The sequence below is a fragment of the Chaetodon trifascialis genome, chromosome 19 (assembly GCF_039877785.1).
Source record: "Chaetodon trifascialis isolate fChaTrf1 chromosome 19, fChaTrf1.hap1, whole genome shotgun sequence".
NCBI lineage: Eukaryota > Metazoa > Chordata > Actinopteri > Chaetodontiformes > Chaetodontidae > Chaetodon > Chaetodon trifascialis.
The window spans coordinates 16,639,263-16,659,079 of NC_092074.1; the positions used below are offsets into that span (position 1 = coordinate 16,639,263).

A 19,817-nucleotide genomic window follows, 5' to 3' on the forward strand; every position below is an offset into this window, starting at 1 on the left:
GCTCAAATGAAAAAATCCACAGGCTGTGTGAATCAGTCGTTTCAAGTATTAACGCTGCACATTAACAGCCTATGCTTTTATTTTTAAGGCTGTCTCCTTGTCTTCCGGCCGCGCTCCGTCTGCGTGTGGTTGTCTTGACGCAGCGCAGTGCAGCCAGGCGCAGCAGATCATAAATCTCGGCGGCATGTAATGAAATGTACAAACAGAGAAATCAGAGACAAGCACTCCGCTTTGGTGGCGGGTCGAAGAAGCAACAGTTAGTTAAAGGTCGCCGATTAAAAGATTCCACTAAATCACCCCCCCCCCCCTTTTTTTTTCTACAATAACACCTTGGAGAATCTTTTCCCTTATACTCCAGACGCATTATCCATCATCCATTTTGAATGCATTATCAGCAAGTCTATCAGCAAGTAACCCCGACGGAAAAGAGTAATAGGCTGAGTAATAATCACTAAATCTGATAGAGAATGGACTCAAAAACATCAGGCAACTGTAAAAACCTGTGTTACTGTATGCTGTTTGTGTCAGGTGATGGTTGAGGGTTACACATGCGACTTCGGTCAGTTGGAGCATTGGATGAATTTATTGGCTTTTATACTGTGTAATATAAATTTTCAGAGATTTCTCAAAACTTGTACTCTGAGTTGAACTGAATGGTTCCGCAGTAGCCCGCTCTGAATTATTGATCGGCAGACAGGCTGGCCAGAAAAGCGCCTTAACAGCGCTTTACCTTGTTGTTTGTCTCCACCTAGTGGTAGGTCCCTGACATTACAGTAGCCACAGGCTATAATTTTCCTGCTTCCAAACAATGGTGCAGACCACTGAGGATAGGAATCCATTAATAAGTGATTAAAACAACAATGTAAAGTTTGTGGCAGACTATTGTACATTCTTAGGGCAAAACAAGAACTTGTGAAGTAAAACCTGCAGTGCAGCGGAGTCAAACTTTGCCCCAAAGTTCATAAAGTGCCTTTAAGTTGTTTTAATTTTCCTAAGGTTATAAAATTAAATTGGACTGTCACCAGTGGATCTGAGTAAATTAGTGGTTTGACAACGACAAGGACTTAACTGTCTTGAGATTACAGTGACTTTATCAAATCTGAGAAATTGAGAGTTTGTTTACATAAGCAGTTTTGTAAGGAAATATATAAATATTGCTGTAAAAGTGGTGGCTTGTGATTCAATCCGTTTTCCATCCATTTTCAATCCATCTCCTCTTCAGCTGGCCACAACAGTCAGGTAATTGTTACAGGTTATTGCATCAGTTGTAATGATCCAGCATTATAATATACCATTATGCAGCGCTGCCAATGGCCATTCTCCTCCTACTACCCATACTTTTGATTCTTAACATACACTTTACTGGTAATACGTCCTGCTTTTAGTTTGTTTATTTCCTGCTTCTGGTCTCCATTCTCAGTTCTGATTTTATTCTAGTTTACTGTAGTTTTTGTATATGAATTTACTTTTTATTTGTATTGTGGTTCTTGCCTACCGCACTTGTTTTTACGATGTGTGTTACATGAATGTAATTTCCATTTGGGACAAACAAAGTAATCTATCAAACTATCTATATTCAAGCACTGAAGTTAAAAGTATTAGACAAATAGTACCATCTATTTATCTACTTCCTCTGGACTTAATTCATAAGTCAAAAATAAATATTTGACTGTTTTACTTTTAGTGGAGTACTTTTATATTGTGGTAAAGCTGCTTTTCTTAAGTACGGGATCTGAATACTTCTTCCACCACTGCCAGCGAAAGTTATGATAACACATCAGTAACTTTTGGTGGCCTGCTTCATATTTCCTTTCATCAGACAGATGTATCACTCCGCTTTGAATATATATGTACATTCACTGTCTGTGTGTTGTGTATAAATATGTACATGAACATGAAGGCCCTTCTCATCATCATCAGGCTTGTTTTAGACTGACTCAGCCTTGTCACATATGTTGCATCTCCTACAACTCGAGTCCTTGGTTCCTCTCTCCTCCGGCCCCTCCTCCCACGAACTACACGGCGCGCGCTGATTGGCTGAGGCGCAGAGTCGCCGCCGGCGGACCAATCAGCGCGGGCCACGGTGAGATTTTTCGATCTACTTTTGTGGGAGACGCAGCGGCCGCCGTCTGTGTGTGTACTGCTAACACGGGAGGCGACCGGAGAGCTTCTGAAACCATGAGACCGCTTTTACTTGGTGAGAGACAACAGCAGCAAGGGTTTTTACCTCTGTGAAATGTGTTTTCATTGTTAATTCGTTCATGTCTATTGTATTTGACTTCGGTTTCGCTGTTGTGGTTAGCTTAAATAGCTAAGTTAAGGTGCGCAGGCCTCCGTTATCGTGCAGTGAATGAATTAACAGACGCCAGTTTCGCAAATTTGAAATATTTCTGCCTATAAACCGCGTGGAAGAAGTCCTACGGTGTCCTGCCACGGCTTCCTTGAGCTGGTCTGACTGTTTCAGTGTTGAGGGTAACCCTCTTGTGTCTCCCTCTTTTGCTTCAGGAGTGCTGGGCTGCTCCCTGCTCCTGTCCGTCCAAGCCTTTTACTCAGCCGGTGATGATGTTATTGAGCTCAACCCCTCCAACTTCAACAGGGAGGTGATCCAGAGCGACAGTCTGTGGCTGATTGAGTTTTACGCTCCCTGGTGAGTCCATACAGCTTTGGTGGCCGTCACTCAGTGGTAACAAGTGTCTGATCAACCAAGCGGTGCCGTAGTTTCAGTACAAGCATCTCACTTTGACTCGACTCGCTCCTCCTCATCGAAACACCATCTGAAGAGACTGTATGCAAAACTTTGAGCTCCTCCTTGGGTTGCACTGCAATTTGCACAGTTTAAGATTAATTGTAGAGCACAATGTCCTATGAAAGCAACTCGGAGTGCTTTAAAAATGGATAAGAAGTTTGTTGTAGCATAGATGCAGGCAGGCAGCATGCACACACACACAAAACACAACAAAACAAAAGCTTATCTAAACAGGAAATGACTTGAGCTCAGTCTGAAAAGTTTCCAGACTTTGAATGAGCTCTGGTTATTGGTAGTGATCGGCATGTCAGATAAACAAGCAATTAATTAATTAATTAATTAAGCAAGTAATGAACAAGTCGCCTGAGGAGATGCGCACACCATGAAGGTGTTAAATATTCACAGGATGTGTCGATATTGGCTCAGTGATTAATAGGAGTGACAAACACTTGTGATGTGTTATGAGCACATTCAGCAGCCCTGTACTGAAGGGATGTAGGAAAGTCTCTCTCATATCATAGTGTGTGCATGCATGGTAATATTAGATAAAGCATTTTCATCTCTGATTCCTCCCGCCTCCTCCTCTTTTTATCACCACAGGTGTGGCCACTGTCAAAATCTGACTCCGGACTGGAAGAAGGCAGCCACCGCTCTCAAGGTAGACAAAACATCTCTGTTCATCTTGTCATTTATTGCTGGTCGGGCTGCAGACTGACTGACTGACAGACAGGTTTTATCGTCCCAGATGTTTTCAGTGGAAAGCTTCCCATCATTCATCTGATTTCCTGGTCTTATCAGGGCTATCAGCAGTGCATACTGCTATTGGAATTATGATTATGATGATGTGGTGTCCCTAGATATTTGCATACTTAAAAAATAATCGGGCAGTTAATGCAATGTGTGATGATAAAATGTGTACCGTTAAAGACTAGGACCAAACACACGCTGTATCACGATTTCTAAGCCCGTGGCTTTTTTGCACCTACCAATGTTTAGAAGTTTATAATTCAAAAGTGAGAATAACTGTGAACAGAGGCATCAGATGTGGGAAGATAAGGGGGCTGCAGTCAGATGTTAATGAATAATATTAAGTTTGTTCCATATAGAAACAAGCCTCAACACTGTTTTTCTGTCACCTCTGTTATCAAATCCTGCAGGCGGGGTTGTGAAACAGCGCACAGGTGTCATGTGAAGCAAATGATTAACAGGCTCGTCATGTTGTGCTGTGATTAAAAGTTGAGGCTGCGGACGCCAACCTGTGTCTTCTGAAACCCCTCAGGGTATCGTCAAGGTCGGTGCCGTAGATGCAGACCAGCACAAATCACTGGGTGGTCAGTATGGCGTCAGAGGATTCCCCACCATCAAGATCTTTGGAGCCAATAAAAACAAGCCAGAGGAGTACCAAGGTACAGGCAAAACCACTGCACCAAACACATGCCTTCTGCTGAACACACAGCTCTGTGAGGTGGGACACAGTGACCTGCGCGATCCCTGCTCAGAAGCCTCTCTGAAAAGATGAATCTTTAAAAGTTAGATGTCATAATTTCTACCAGAACAGTTGAGAGAGAGAGAGAAAAGGGAATACAGGGGTCAGAAGGGCAACACACAATAATTTGCTTTCAAGGAAACTTTCCAGAAAGGTCTTGGTTGAAGTTGTTGTGAGCAGATTTTGAGGTTCTGTAGTCAAAGATGTTTTTGGCTGCAGCGGCTGACATCTGCGAGTCTTCACCCTTCAGGCGGGCGCAGCAGCCAGGCCATCGTGGATGGAGCCATGAACGCTTTGCGTGCACTGGTGAAAGAGAGGCTGAGTGGCAAGTCTGGCGGCTCCGGCTACAGCAAACAGGTAGATCCAGTGGTGAAACCACGCAGTAGCCTTTGACCCCTTCACCAAACCCTTAAGTAACGCTCATCTACCCTCCGGCAGCAGGGTGGTGGTGGCAGCGGCGGTGGCAGCAAGAAGGATGTGGTCGAGCTCACTGATGATAACTTTGACAAGATGGTGCTGCAGAGCGATGAAGTGTGGATGGTGGAGTTCTTCGCCCCCTGGTGTGGACACTGCAAAAAGTGAGTTCAGTAGCTGACACAGCCCACCCTTATTTGCAGGAAACCATGAACCCCCCCCCCCCCCCCCCCCCACTCGCCATGACTGTTGAGACGCGTCTGAGGTCTCTGCCGCCTCACATACAAACAAGGCTAATGGAGTTTTGTTTGTGTTGCTCAAAGCACAAGCACTGAAAAACTAAAGAACGCTGTTTCTCTCTGGAAACGCTGTCCCAGTAATTCTGGATAATCCACAGGCCTGACTGAAAACACGTCATGAGAACTGTGACTTTGATAAAAAGTAATCCTTATTAAAACTGTTCAGTGAGATCAGCTTGTTTTTCAGCTGCAGCTCGCTCTTGCCTGGTTGGTCAGTTCAGTTTTCGACTATGCACACGTGTAATTCTGAGTTCTCCGCTGTGGATTTGCTTCCTTATAAGTTTTCCTGAACCACTGGTCTCTTCTTTTGTCAACAGCCTGGAGCCTGAGTGGGCAGCTGCAGCCACAGCTGTCAAGGAGCAGACCAAGGGCAAAGTTCGCCTCGGAGCCGTGGACGCGACTGTGCACCAGGCTCTGTCCAGCCGCTACGGGGTGAGAATCATGAAGTTCATGTATTACACTGATGCACAATTCTGATGCAAACAGCTGCAGTGCTCAGCGTGAACGCCACCACACGATCAGACATGAGGTGGTACATTAGTAAAATTAGTCGGTGAACATGATAATCCACCAGCCGTCGGTATATGTGCTTTGCATGTGGCTTTGACATTGTAAAGGCGATGGAGTGTACTGGCTCTGACATTGAAAGCCAAGCTGTTAGTCTGGAGTCAGTCAGATCACACTAATTAAATCAGGCCCAGACTTTGCTCGAGGAAACCCAACTTCAAAGTCAAAATGCCAAATGCGTGATTCGTGTTTTTATTTCTTGCTCCGTGTCACATTCAACCTGCATGATAAAGTTGCACAAACCTCTAATATTTCAGTTTAATTCAATATCCACATTCAGCTGAATCTAAGGCGCTCGTCCACAGAACTGAAGCATGTGTTTGTGTCCAGGTCCGAGGATTTCCCACCATCAAGATTTTCCGCAAAGGCGAGGAGCCCGAAGACTACCAAGGAGGCCGCTCCCGTGGCGACATCATCGAGAAGGCTTTGGATTTGTTCTCTGACAACGCCGCTCCTCCTGAGCTGCTGGAGGTCAGTGCGCTGCATGCATTAAAGTGTAAAGTGCTCGTGTTTGACTAAATGCACAAGGTTTTTGCGGGTGGGGTTCTGTTTACAGATAATAAGGACATTTCTGTGTTTGTTTCTCAGATCCTCAGTGAAGACATTGTGAAGAAGACCTGTGAGGACAGTCAGCTGTGTGTAATTGCTGTCCTGCCACACATCCTGGACACAGGTGAGACCACACACACACACACACACACACACACACACACACACACACACACACACTCTCAACTGAAAGAACAGAGTAATGTTCAGCTGATGAGTGTATTCTTAACATGATCACAGTTCGCTGCAAGTTTTAGTTTTTGTGTTTGGTGACAATCGAGAGTAGCAGTACTGCTGAAAACTGGTGTCGTGTGGGGACATCTGTCGAATCTCTCACCATTCACTGTCTCAACAGGTGCCGCAGGTAGAAACGGCTACCTGGAGGTGATGATGAAGATGTCTGAGAAGTACAAAAAGAAGATGTGGGGGTGAGGATGAGAGGCCAGTCGTGGATTAGTATTCAAGTGACTAATAGTGACTGTGACTAACAGCCTGTGCTCTCTTTGTCAGCTGGCTGTGGACTGAGGCTGGAGCTCAGATGGAGCTGGAGGCCTCTCTGGGTATTGGTGGATTTGGCTACCCCGCCATGGCCGCCATCAACGTACGCAAGATGAAATTTGCTCTGCTCAGGGGCTCCTTCAGTGAGACCGGCATTCATGAGTTCCTCAGGTAAGGGCGTGGCTGTTGACTGATCTTTTTGCATGAATCAAAATACAAAGTGATGCCGCTCACGTGGTTCGTCTTCTCTTCAGGGAGCTTTCCGTGGGCCGTGGTTCAACCGCCACATTGGGAGGTGGGGTCATGCCCAAGATTCACACGGTTGAGGCCTGGGATGGCAAAGATGGGCAGGTGAGCGGGAGCATTACAGTGGTGTAATGTACAATACAGGCTGTGTTCTGCAGCGAAGTTCAGTTGCATTTCTCATTCGATCTTTTCAGGCAGTTAATCATCCATCTTGAAACCCCCTCAAACTGCATATCCAATGGCAGAAATTCAGCCTGGTATTAAAATCAATAGGGGGCGACCAGTTTGGGGTTAAAATGAGGTGTACAGTGTCTGCCAGGCTTCATCTAAATAACCTCCACCTGTTGCTTGCCGCCTCTGTGCTGCAGCCATGCACACAGAAGAGCGTGTCAAGATGCACTGTTATGTAATATGGCAGCTGAAGTGCTCCAAAAAGTCCAGACACAGAGGAAGTCCACCTGCAATCATTTGTCTCAGTTTAACATCTTTGCTAACAGTCTTTATTTCACCCTCCTTGTCAACCACAGCTTCCTGAGGAGGAGGACTACGACCTCAGTGATGTAGACCTGGATGATGACTTTGACAAGGATGAGTTATGAGCCAAATGGGGCGGGATCTGGTCCAGACTGTCTGGGTGGATCTGGTCTGGTCTGGTTTGGTCCTGCGCGACCCGCCTCCCCTCTCCTGTGGACGAATGGGAGGCCCGGTCGCCCAGTTACTGAAATACTCCAGAAAAGACACATGAGAGACACCTGCAGTTTCTCACGTCATCTTTGTCAGTCTCACGGGGACAGGAGAGGGGAGGGGGGGGGGACATGTATGGTGTCCCTGGAGTGAACTGTGCCTCACATACGTACCTGCTGAACGTTTCAAGCTGCATATTTATACAGCTAAGGAGAGGAGGGAGGAGGTTCTGAATGTGGCATTTCAGTCGTTCATTCAAGTCTTTTTTAAACATCGTTCCCCTCTTCAGCACCTATTCTACGATGTGGACTAGTCAAAGTAACACTTCAATGTCCAACCTGATGTGACAATTGTTTTTCTCTTTTTAAATCAGTAAGTGTGAATCTTGGTCTGTCCAGGACAAGGGGATACCGTGGGACTTCTTGTGTAGATTTTTCTTACACGACTTTATTTCAATTGTGTGAAAACAAAATGACATTTTTGTTACAAAAATAAAAAGGAATAAAAACAATCACGACCTCCTTATTCACATGAACTGTTACAATATCAGTAAACGTGTATCGCCGAGCGCATGCAAGACCAAAGGCATATAGAGCTTGTTTAGGACAGCAGCTTGTTGAGCCGCAGTCCTGAACAACAAGCCAACAAGCTAAGTCCAATCATATATGAAGTGATGTAATTAGTCTCCCCTTAGTGTAACATAATGGGAGTCATAATACTTGCGAGCACATGATCCAGTCAGTTATAAATATATGATATGGCACTTCACTTATGGAGAACGGGTTAAAACCATTTCAAGGCAGGAGAGCTTTGGAGAAGCATGTACACAACTGAAAGCACGTCATAGTCCACAGAAAAGGAGCCACATTGACAGGAGAGAAGAATCCATTAATGTAAACATTAAGACATGGAGTGCTGTTAAAATGAAAGATTGTCTTTGGGGGGAGGTGCGATGACGGCAGAGAGCAGCAGAAAGCTGGAAGGATGTGGTTTTAGAGAGTGTGTGTCTGCCACTGTCTCTGTCCTCAGAACTGACGAGAGGCTCCCTGATCCGACTGCAGCAGTCTCACAATGGACGGGTCGCTCTTGGCACCTTTAATGAACTCCTCCAAAGACAATCTACCTGTGAAGCAGAGACCAGAAAACAGTCAGCAGGGGCTGAGTCATGCAGCAAGCAGCCACTGACGTTCCTGTGGCTTAAAACATCATCACTGATGTAAAAATAACCGAGAGCAGTCAACGTAATGTTTTAAATGCATTACAGTGAACCTGTGTTCATAACTTTAAGATTGAATAATTGTGACAAACGTTGCCGTCAAGTCACATCAACCAGCAGGTGGTGCTGTTGAGCTGTTTTTGTGTCATTCATTAATTCTTCAGCTGTATTGATCAGCACTTTGACAAAAGAACTGGATACTAAAACAAGCAGTTCAGGTATCAATATGACAACACAGAATACTGTTATATTGAATATAAGATTAAGAAAATATCTAATTCATATAGAAATACCTCTTGAATTCTTACCATTAATTGGTACTGGCCAAAATAGCAACTCTATCAACATTAATGATATTGATTACATTAAAAGAAACCAACTCATCTCAATCATATTATTAAAATAAGACCTGAATAAATATTTAAATGTATAAATATTAGAATCAACTGATTATTTATTTTCTATTTTGTGGATTTCTGGGATGAAAAGTTGTGAAAAAGAAGTAAAAAATGATTAAATGTTTAAATAGGTATCAAAGCCAAATGAGCTGCACTGACATATTGATGACTTTGATCATGCTCTGTTTTAATATTTTACTTCCTAATTGAGATTTTTACGCACGCAAATAAAACTTCTAAGCAACCAACTTTAAAAAAAAAGCTAAATAACACTGAAAATTGGAAATATGAAATATATTTTGACTGATTAGCACAAAGATAAAATGCAACAGTACATCATAATGTGTGTTCACGGCATCTGTGTGAACAACATTGGAAAGAGGGTGAACTGAGGTTTGGTGGATTTACCCTCCCGCTGGTCTTTGGTACCACATGATAAAACTAGAGCCTGAGACGCACAGTCTGACCTTCTGTTTCCAAACAAGCTGAGCTTCCCACTGCCTTATGAATAGCTCTAAATACCTTACGCTGAGAGCAGCGAGACTTTGGAAATGCTCGGGCGCGCATTCACATGGGTGCAGCATCACCTTTTCACACTAAATGTCAAACCACTGGCATAGAGGTGGCTCAGCAGGCTCGGATGCAAAGGGCTGTTAATGATCTTGTGAGTCGTGTTATGTCATGTTGTTATGTGACATCCAATTTCTCCTTCCTTATTTCCTGTTACTCTCCAAAGTGCCCCGTGGTGATAAGTGTACAATGTCAAAGACTATTACATAACTAACCTCTCATGATACGTCTGGATTTTTTGCTGTCTTGATGTGACGGTTTCTTTCTTTAGTGTAATCCTTCGTCTAGCTGAGCCGTGTTAGTTTACTTTTGTTTTTCAGTTTTTTTCTGAGTCTTGGTATAGTTCAGCTCTGCAGTCATAAGACCAGCACACTGATTAAATAGCTACAGAAATTCATGCATAGAATCTGCCAGGAATTACAATCTCTCCTATAAGGACTTATTTGATATTATTCCAACTGTTATCTTACTATATTATTGTTCAGTATCTGTTTATACAGCAGCCTCCACTTATGGGTGCCCACAGGAGGAGTTATAGTTGATGACAAATGCATTAATAAACACTTAAATCTGCAACAGTCCTTCTAAATGCTAAATAGACTAACTTAAAGTACTTTTGGTCTACAACAAATGCTTCACAAACGCATGTAGATAAAAACTTACCATCATTGTCGATGTCCATCTGTCTGAAGATCTTATCTGTCCTCTTCTCTGGTGTTGATTCATCCTCAGGCATCTTCATCACTGATGACACCATCTTGTAAATTGCCTGCAAAGGATTGTAAGAATGAGGTCAAGGTCTCTTTACCAAGCCAGAGGGGCCATTTGTTGTGCAGCCAACAATATGAACGATAAAAAATAAATACAGTACATACAAAAAAAAAATCACATTGAGCTGTCTAAAAGGCCGGTGGCAGCAGGGACAAATGAGTTCTTAAGTGTACTGGTCCAGCATCTTAGCAGATTGTATCAGCAGCCAGACGGAAGCAACTCCTTGAACAGGGGGAGGCCAGGCCGCCTTCAACGTCCTAACCTCATACAGACGAGGAAGGTCGATTGCTGTTAGGTGTATATTAATTTGGTTCGCTGTCTGTGTGAAGCTTTTAGGCTACAACGAAGAAAAATAACTGCTCCCATCTGACATATTTGTTACATGGTTCGTCTGAATGCTTTGACCTGTTTTTTGCTGCTCCCTGGTATTGATGGTGGTCTGGAAACTAAAGCTCATCCCGCTGTTACTCACAGTGAGTCTGAACAGGCTATAATGTGCCTGCATCTTCTACAACTATACACAGTTCATGTAAAGGTCTGAGGCTTTGATGAGGGAAACAGAAAGTATTCTACGGTAACAGAAGCATGGAGGCTTTTGAGGGTTTTTTTTTTTTTTTAACATTCATTTGTATCCACAAACACAAGGGACTGAGCCAATATTGATATGGCCCTGCAGGCTGCTCAGCTCACCATATTGGAAGAGTAAATATAGCCACAGCGATAAGAAAAAGCAGAGAGCTGCATCCAAGATGTGAGGTGAAAATCTCCTGACTACTGAGCCTAAAAACAGCCATTAGCCAGTAAGATGAAATGCATACAACACAAGGAATTAGTGCTGATGAAATGAAATGACCTGACTGTTTCAGCAATTTATCAAACAAAAAGTATCAAACAATCCTCAGTTCAACTTGTGAGACTGTGAGGATTTGCTGCTTTTCTTTGTCTTCATATGATTGTAAACTGAGTGTCTTAAGATTAGATTTTGGACTGGAAAACAAGACATTTGAAGACCTCACTTTGGGATTAAGGATTTTTTTTTTTTTTTTTTTTTGGACATTTTATAGACCACAGTTAATCTGAACAATAAACAGATTCAATAATGAAAGTAATCATTAGCTACAGCCCTACAAGGAATTAAAATCTGTAGCCTTTAGTTTTTAATAAATTAAGTTTGTTGTTTTGTTATGTACGTACAGAGATTTGTCTTAAAATCTGATTAGAAATCTTCATTTCCTGGGTTCAGACTTAAAGCTGTAAAACTGAATCAAAACAAGTAAAACTTTTTACATTTCTATTCCTCCTACTTGAATAATCAGCATATAATATCAACTAAATGTTAGGCTAGAACGTCATCAGGTCACATTTATATCTCAGATGAAGCAGAGTAGGCCGAAGAGGCTGGTGTGCGCAGCATATGCATCCATGACAAACCCTGAGTCACACCATGTGTCCTCACCTGAACTATCTCCAGCATCTCTGCCCGGCTGATGTAGCCATTCCCGTCCAAGTCATACATGCTGAAGGCCCAGCGCAGCTTCTGCTCCAGCCCGCCGCGAGACGTCACGCTCAGGGCGATGATGAACTCCCTGAAGTCGATGGTGGCGTCGCCGTTGGTGTCAAATGTGCGGAAGACATGCTCAGCAAACTTGGAGGCGTCTCCGTAGGGGAAGAAGTTGGCGTAGATCTTCTTGAACTCCTCCACAGTCAGGTGGCCGGTGGGACAGTCCTTGAGGAAGCCGCGGTACCACTCCTGCAGCTCGTGGTCGGTGAACTCGGTGTTTTCTCTCAGGTCGTTGAGGACCTCGGGCCGCAGCTTGCTGTTCTGTTTCCCCATGGCACGGCAGTCTCGGACGGGCTGGTGGCTGTTTCTACCTTCTCCGTTCACTTCTCCACTCTCCCTGTGCTTTTACTCCCCCAAGCTGCTGGCTGCTCAGCTTTCTCTGCTCCTGCAGGAGACCAACAACCCTCATTAATATCCTTGTATGAAGATCATAAATGATTCATTGGTTCAATAATTTTTCTCAGCTTGCAGCAGTGTTTTATCATAAAACATGTGCTGAAGATGCTCCTTAGACAACCAAGCTGACAGATAAATCTGGACAGTTGAGAGTCCATACACAGGAGGAAAATAGAGATGAGATTGCAACTCATATGTCATGAGGTTATAATATGTGTGTCTACGTGTGTGTGGTGGGGGTGGCCTGGTCTCCGTGGATACAGTATGAATCCTCTGGCATGGTGATAATTTATCGACCCTTCAGTGCATGGAGGAAGGACAAGCGTCTTGGGGCATTGTAATTCTCCATAAAGCCACTTTCTGAAAGGTCAGACGGATACTGACTGTTGTTACTGAGACGGCCGGACATTCACCTCCACAGTAATCTCCACCGTTATGTAACAATGAATATTCAAATTGATTTTAAGCAGGTGCCGTTCGGACACTGATTAAAGAGAAACACAAACGATGGCCAACGCACGAATACCAATGCAATCAAAGACGCTGAAACATTTGACCACCTGGGCCTATTCACCTGGAGGTTTGGTGGTTTGTCTAAATTCTGTTTCCATGGCGAGATTCAGCAAAATCTGTTTATTCATGTATGCAGCGGTATTCATGATTGGGGATATGAGGATGCATGAAAACAACACATCCAGGATAAAACCATAACAGCATAACAGGTATTAGATGGGACACACTGTGCATGCAACCCACCAATGAAGCGGAGGCAAATATGGGTGTGTTGGTAAGCAAAACGTGTAACAGTTTGCATACTGCTTCACAAAGGGTACTGTGGGCAGACGTTTGCCAAAGAAGAGGAGAAAATATGTTTCATTTATTCTGAAATCCAGCTGTTCATCCTCAAAAGTATCCTTCAACATTTTCAGTATTAATAAAAATTTGCATTTCATGAGAGGTTAAAGGGGGTCACCTTTAGTGTGTGTGTGAGTGCATGTGTGTGAAAGAAAGAAGGAAGGAAGGAAAGATCAACATGGTAAGAAGGTAAAAAGTAAAAACATATGAAGCTGAGCTAATATTTTACAACATGTATCTGGTAAAGTGTGCGCGTGGGAGGGATAGAAAAGGAGATGTGCGGGGGCAGGGAAGAAGAAAGAATGGAAAAAGCATGACACATGGAAAGAAAAACTATTTCCAGCTATACTATGTGGGTCGCTTTGCTAATATCTACTGTTCAATAGCGTAATAATCCCTCTGACTACACCTCCTCTCGTGTGAGTTACCTATAATGAATTTATCTGAGAGAGAGTGATGTATTGTCCCTATGTTCTCTCTCTTTCAATTACTGAAATCCCATCGCTGCTGTGTTATTGGCAGAACGATTCTATCTGGCATAGAACAAATGAGAGCAGCGTGAATCTGGATGAGGTCTTTTCTATGCATGGACGCCTTCTTTTCTCATAATTGTCACACGGGTGTAATTTCCTGCCGTTGGATGAATGGAAGTCACAGAGTAACATGAGAGGTGGGCAGGTTTGAGAAACAGCCGGTGACACAAACTCTTAACAACGTCAAAGGAACCAGACGCCCAACACATTAATAACATTTATTTCGTTGCCCTGATTTCTGATTCATTCAACTGGGAAATCAGAAATTCAGCAAGGGCGCACTGCAAAAGTAAATAAATAAACAAACAAATCTCATCATACCATCCACAAATTAAAATATTTTCAACCAGTGCGGTGGGTTAGAGTTTTAAACTGACAATGCATTCATATTTAATTACTGTAATACTTAATTCCAAATATATATGACATTAGAGTCTACAGTGAGTCAACAGTGCAGGCACAGTGGTGCTTTGAGCTAAACGCTAACATCAGCATGCTAACATATTCCCAAAGCAAAGTCTGCACAAGAATTTGTGCCAATCCATCGAGCTGATATCGAAATATTTCACTTGATAAGTGAAAATGTTTGAGCTGCTGGTGGCACTAGAGGAAGAGTAATGGAAACACCAAACTTACTAGGATTCATCCTGTGGCCACAATCAATGTCTGTGCAAAGTTTCATGGCAATCCTTCAAATAATTGTTGAGATATTTCAGTCTGGAGCAAAGTGGAGAACAGAGCAACGAAAACTGCCATCTTCGAAGCTGCTAGCATGGCTAAATGTAAACTGATACAAAAGTTAATGGTATAAAACAGCAAAAGCCTCCTATTGCATTATAAAATAACAACCACACACGATGATATCAAAGGATTTTGCGGTGACTTTTTAGCAAGCCTGTCAACATCACGGTGCAGGATTCTCAAAGTGATGCTTACATTGAGAATATAACATCGCTGTCTGCTGACTGTGTTTTAACGTCGCTACGGCATAAATGGCCCACTGGCCTGCGGGCCTGAACGAGGTCTTTCCGCTCTTAACATACAACAGGATGGGGAAGCGGCAGCGCCTCCTCAGCTCTAGGTCACATGGACTTTTCCAGGACAGCTCAGTGTGCAGGCTGAGCTGGAGCAGACATAAATATGGGCGTTGCTATTTATTCCCTCAAACACACAAAGCCACATGAAACCCAGAAGATTCCAGGCTGCGAGACTGGAAAGGGCTGCCGTGAGGTTTCAAGAAGCTCCGAGGCTAAATTAAGAGTTTACATCCAAGTGTTAGACTCTGGGGAGAAAGCAGCAAAACAGTGTGTGCTCTGGTGAAATGACACAAACACACTTATCAAAGACTGCGGGTTGCAAAACATTTCTACAGACTCCACTGACCTCTGGATGATGCTCATTAGGCCTAAAAAGAAACTAGAATCCCTCAGATAACATAAGGGGTTGCAATTAAGGCTTATTCCATATTATTTGACTGAGGAGACCACTGCTTGCCTCAATATACTGCCCAATTAGCTGTATGTTATTCCATTTGTGCTTATAAAATGTAAGTGACTACATATGCACACAGACTGAGACATCACAGGATGCTTTTTACTGTACGTTTTCACAGCTGGGAACGGAGCTATTCTGGTGTTGCTACTTGTGCAATGGAAAATGTTTTGAAATGTGGTCAGAAATAACTTTTAGATACTGCTCTGCGCCGGCATCTACGTTATGGGTGCGCTGTATCATATAATATAATATTACATTATTACATTAATTATAATAATGATAATATGGGTATAATTTTATAATTCGCAAAAAAAAATGCAGATTTTGATCATTTTCCAACTTGCTGATATTAATGGTGTCACATTGTTTGGCACAACAACAACAACCATGACTGAAAGCAAAAGTAACATGGCTGCCGGCTTCATGGTGGAGGAGTTAGTTCCAAAAAGGGGAGCGACTACAATAGTTTGGAAGTGGTTTAGATACAAAAGACCAACAACAAAAAGGGGCAGTACAACAAATTATTTCACCACCTCAAGCAGAAGCCCCCAGTTGAGAACGAGGGGAGCCAAAAGCTCAACAGCTATTGCAAGTTGTAAACGACAAATATATTTCAGTACTTTTTCATATCATCATGAGTGTCATTATTGCAGAAAAACCCTGAAATATCAGGATAATACTTAGGAGATGGCCGCAGGCTGCGAGCATTGTTTGATACACAACAGTCCCGTAAGAGTACCATTCCACATTCAATGTTCGCAATTGCCCTCAATCACACAGCAAGTCTCTCCCCTCGCCCCCAACCCCCATAGCTATCCCTGCTCTGTATGGTCCACTTTTTCCAGTGGGTTCCCTGCCTAATGAGACTGTTTCACACAGGCTCCAGTGCAGCAGGCTACAGTGGGGATCCTGTAAACCTCTGACCAGGCCGGTTTCACTGCTGTTTGCCATTCCTAGGCCCACCTCATTTCCCGGGTAATGGTTTGTCACAACAAAGAAAGCTTTTATTCTTTTTCCAGATGCTCGCAGCAATGAAGACAGTCATAAAAGGAGAGATGAAGGGTGTCTATAATGATACAGTCGCGGATCCATAACGCACGACACGCAGCTGATGGAGCTTATCATGCGTCTGACAGTGCATCAGTTAGCGAGTGTTGGAAACAAAGGCAACAGGTTTCAAAGTTTACGTCAGAATGCAAAAAGAAACAAAAAAACTGGCAAAGAAATTAAAAGGATATAGTCAACAGACAGAATTAATTAGCAGCTATTTCCACAATGAATTAACTGTATTAGTCATATTGTTGCCAAAAAACACTCCTGGTTCCAGCTTCTAAATTGCTCTGGGAAACTGTGATTGACATTTTTTAGTACTCTCTGACATTTTACAGACTACACAACTAATTGATTCATTAAAGAAATAATAATAATAATCAGCACAAAGGCAAAGTTTGTTAACAAACAGGATAATGTCCCCCTTTTCTTCCCAATAGCAGCGCTGACATTTGACAGAACACTTCCCATCCTTAGCTCTGCACAAACACAACAGAGTAATTATTTTTCATGCTGTCTGTATCGCGCCTCTTTTGCATGGAATGTAAATCAAACGAACTGATTCGGTTTGGTGCACAGAAAGCAAGCAGACTTCCTATTTTAGTGGTGCGTGTCACCTGCTGTGCAGTGGACAAGCAGAGCTGCAGTGCAGGATGAAGTACTGGGGACTTCTGGTAAATAAGACCGCTTCAGGTGGGCGAGGAGCTGGACCGGCGGAAGAAGAAAAAAAAGACAAAATGAGCTCTCTAGTTATTCTCGCTTTGAGCGCTGCTTCGCACAAAGTCTCTTTGAACTAGTGTCAGAGAAAATCACGCAGTGGATCAGGATGAAGTCCCCTGACACACCAGTAGTCAAGGCAACAGGATAGTAGTGCTAAGGCTTATGAGAGGGAGGCGGTGTAACTATCAATCTGGGGCACACAGGGCAGGAGATATATGAAGACGAAAGAGAAAAAAGAAATTTTTTTCTGTGTGCGTATTTCCAATGTTTGCTGCTGGTTTCAAAAAAGCAGTTTAATCTAACACAGCAAGTTGATTTATTCAGCTACAGGCATTTTTGCACCATACTTGACGCCTGATACTGTTTCATCACATATTCTGTTTTGGGAGCAAAAGTTCACAACTGCAAAGTGTTTTTTTTCTAAGTCAGCAGTGACTTTGTTGGAATGTTTTTCAACTGGTCAGATGGCTTATATAATTTTGGATTCATGCACACAGCAGCAACAGTGGAGCAGTGGAATAGGCCTATGAGTTTAAATTAATGGGCTGGCAAGCGTAATTATGACACAAGAAACAAACTTTTAAGAGATGTATAGTGCCAGAGTATGCGGAGGAGCTTGACACCTTTATCTATAGGTCTTTGTTCATCAATACTGAGTCTTCACAATATACAATAACTTATAGAGTCCCAGCAGAACCATACAATGATGATAGATTATCATATTATCCTACTACAGATTTGTGTTGTCAAAAGTCATTGTACACAAGAAAACAACAGGACACACAAAACTATCACCACACACACAGCTACACTATTATTTATCATATTAATTAGCTATTAATTCTAATTAATTATATTAGCTAAAGGTGTTTGTTTTGCGCATCTAAATGCTTGCTCCAGCAGAGGAGAACGGATCATTGCTCTGAATCATTTTATTGATTGATTTTAGTGGTCGTGCGTACATTTGTCATATTGTGATACACAACCCGTTGAAGAAGGAAAATGTCCTTTTGTCACTTTTCCCAGCCCAACTTTGTCTTCAACTAAAAAATAATACGTGATTAATACGTGATTATCACAGACATTTCAGGTTGTTTCAAGCTGTCTGCACACCTTGCATTGATTAAAACATGTATTTTTAGACTGCCAGCTGCTGAAAAACTCTTTGAAACAGTTTCCACATGATCTGGAGCGAAGGTGAGATGTAGGCGAGTCTGCTATGGGTGTAGCCCCTGTGACACGCTCCTGTCTGGGGGAAGCTGCCACAGCAGTCCAGGGCAGACTAACCACTGGAGCAGACTGGACATTACAGTCACCAGCCCGAGTGTTTTGTCTTCATAAAGTGATGAAAGCTTACCTCTTTCAGGAGAAAAGGCTGTTTCTGGGGCTTCCGGAGGAAAAGTCCACTTTGGTTCGGCTAACTTTTCCAACTTAACCGTTAACTGAAAGTAACGTTAGTCTGAGCTCCTGTTGATAAAACTCTAAAGAAAAACAACCCGAGGAGGATTTAAGATGCTTTTACGACTGTCTGACAATTTCGGCGAGAAAAAAAGAATGGAAAATATAACCGGAATAGCTTAAATATGGTTATTTCTTCAGCTAGTTTCTTATTTAGTTGGTCCTGCCTCCAGTTCCAGGGTTAGCGGCTTTATCATTTAGTGGAAGATGTGGCACAGAGCTCGGTTTTCATCCGACTTGCCCAAGTTACCACTAAAGGGGTTTCTTTTCTCTTTAAAGGCGGTTAATCATACTTCGCCTGGCTGCTGGAGGTGTAAGCACACTTTGTAATGATACAGAATGAGAATAATGCGTCGAATGTAAATGTGGTCGTCATTCAAAAGACATCTTCGATTATTGGAGTTTTAATTTATGTCGTACTTCAAATCACCCCCCCACGCACCGAATGGACCCGTCCACACTCGCTGCTACCATCGTAGAAACTGTCGCAGCAGCGTCCTGTGGAAAATTATCACTGGAGACTATTATTAGAACAATATCTAAAATAAACTGTTCACATTTGAGGGAAAATCTTGATACGAGGAGACGTGCACAGCCATCGCACCAAATATAGATATTAGCATTGAGAATTCCATTGAAAAAACAGTCGTTTTTCATTTTAGTTCGTTAAAGCACTTCTAGAAGAAGCTATAGTATTATTGACACACTACAGGCAAGAATTTAATTGGCATGCTTGTTGTTGTTAAGCTGAACCCCAAGAGAAATACACAGAAAATGTTGTGTTGTCATCATGCCTCCTTGGTGTACAGCCCTTTTAATTACAGCCTACAAACACCAGTATCAATATATGGTCTGGTGAATAAAAAATAAATGAATTTAATCCATCACAAGTACTCTAATGTTGTGGTACAAGCTGCACTCGAAAGCAGAGGTGTTACATAATCAAGTTATGACCTAATTTCATCTTTTCCCAGTATGACTTCTCCTTCAGCCTCTGTGAAGATGTACGCTCATCCATCAGTGCCTATGACAGTAACCTCTCTTGTGTAGGTTAAAGTGACACTGCAGGCAGGGTGGTGTGTATGTCAGCATTTCAGTGAGTGAATAAATAATTAACTGTGTGTGTGTGTGTGTGTGTGTGTGTGTGTGTGTGTGTGTGTGTGTGTGTGTGTGTGTGTGTGTGTCTTCCTGAAGCCTGACACCTGTTTCTATAAGCACATGGAGTGTTTATCTCCACCTAAGAGTGAGTACAATACAGACTGGGGGGGTTTGAGGCAGCGATCAAGGAGTCTGAGGTTGCTTTTGT

At 42.8% G+C, this 19,817-nt stretch overlaps 3 protein-coding genes across 5 annotated transcripts in view; 1 reads left to right on the top strand and 2 right to left on the bottom strand.

Moving 5' to 3' along the window:
* Positions 1–19,817, bottom strand: part of LOC139347511 (mitotic deacetylase-associated SANT domain protein-like) — a 340,723-nt gene that overhangs the window by 158,362 nt on the left and 162,544 nt on the right. The window lies entirely within an intron of this gene.
* On the top strand, positions 1,988–8,000 carry pdia6 (protein disulfide isomerase family A, member 6). Of its 2 annotated transcripts, none has more exons than XM_070986963.1 (13): positions 1,988–2,197; positions 2,506–2,647; positions 3,347–3,404; positions 4,026–4,152; positions 4,483–4,589; positions 4,671–4,810; positions 5,263–5,377; positions 5,843–5,983; positions 6,101–6,185; positions 6,417–6,489; positions 6,572–6,730; positions 6,814–6,910; positions 7,333–8,000. In XM_070986963.1, the coding sequence occupies exons 1-13, from the start codon at positions 2,179–2,181 to the stop codon at positions 7,402–7,404; spliced, it is 1,335 nt and encodes a 444-aa protein (XP_070843064.1). In that variant the 5' UTR covers positions 1,988–2,178; the 3' UTR covers positions 7,405–8,000. The 2 variants fall into 2 exon arrangements, with proteins under 2 accessions (XP_070843064.1, XP_070843065.1); XM_070986964.1 differs by having other exon boundaries at positions 2,062–2,197; positions 4,674–4,810.
* On the bottom strand, positions 7,909–18,710 carry hpcal1 (hippocalcin-like 1). 2 transcript variants are annotated; one of them, XM_070986966.1, is made up of 5 exons: positions 18,411–18,710; positions 16,951–17,038; positions 11,901–12,390; positions 10,337–10,442; positions 7,909–8,612 (listed from the first exon to the last, which is right to left on the bottom strand). In XM_070986966.1, the coding sequence occupies exons 3-5, from the start codon at positions 12,276–12,278 to the stop codon at positions 8,515–8,517; spliced, it is 582 nt and encodes a 193-aa protein (XP_070843067.1). In that variant the 5' UTR covers positions 12,279–12,390; positions 16,951–17,038; positions 18,411–18,710; the 3' UTR covers positions 7,909–8,514. The 2 variants fall into 2 exon arrangements, with proteins under 2 accessions (XP_070843067.1, XP_070843066.1); XM_070986965.1 differs by lacking the exon at positions 16,951–17,038.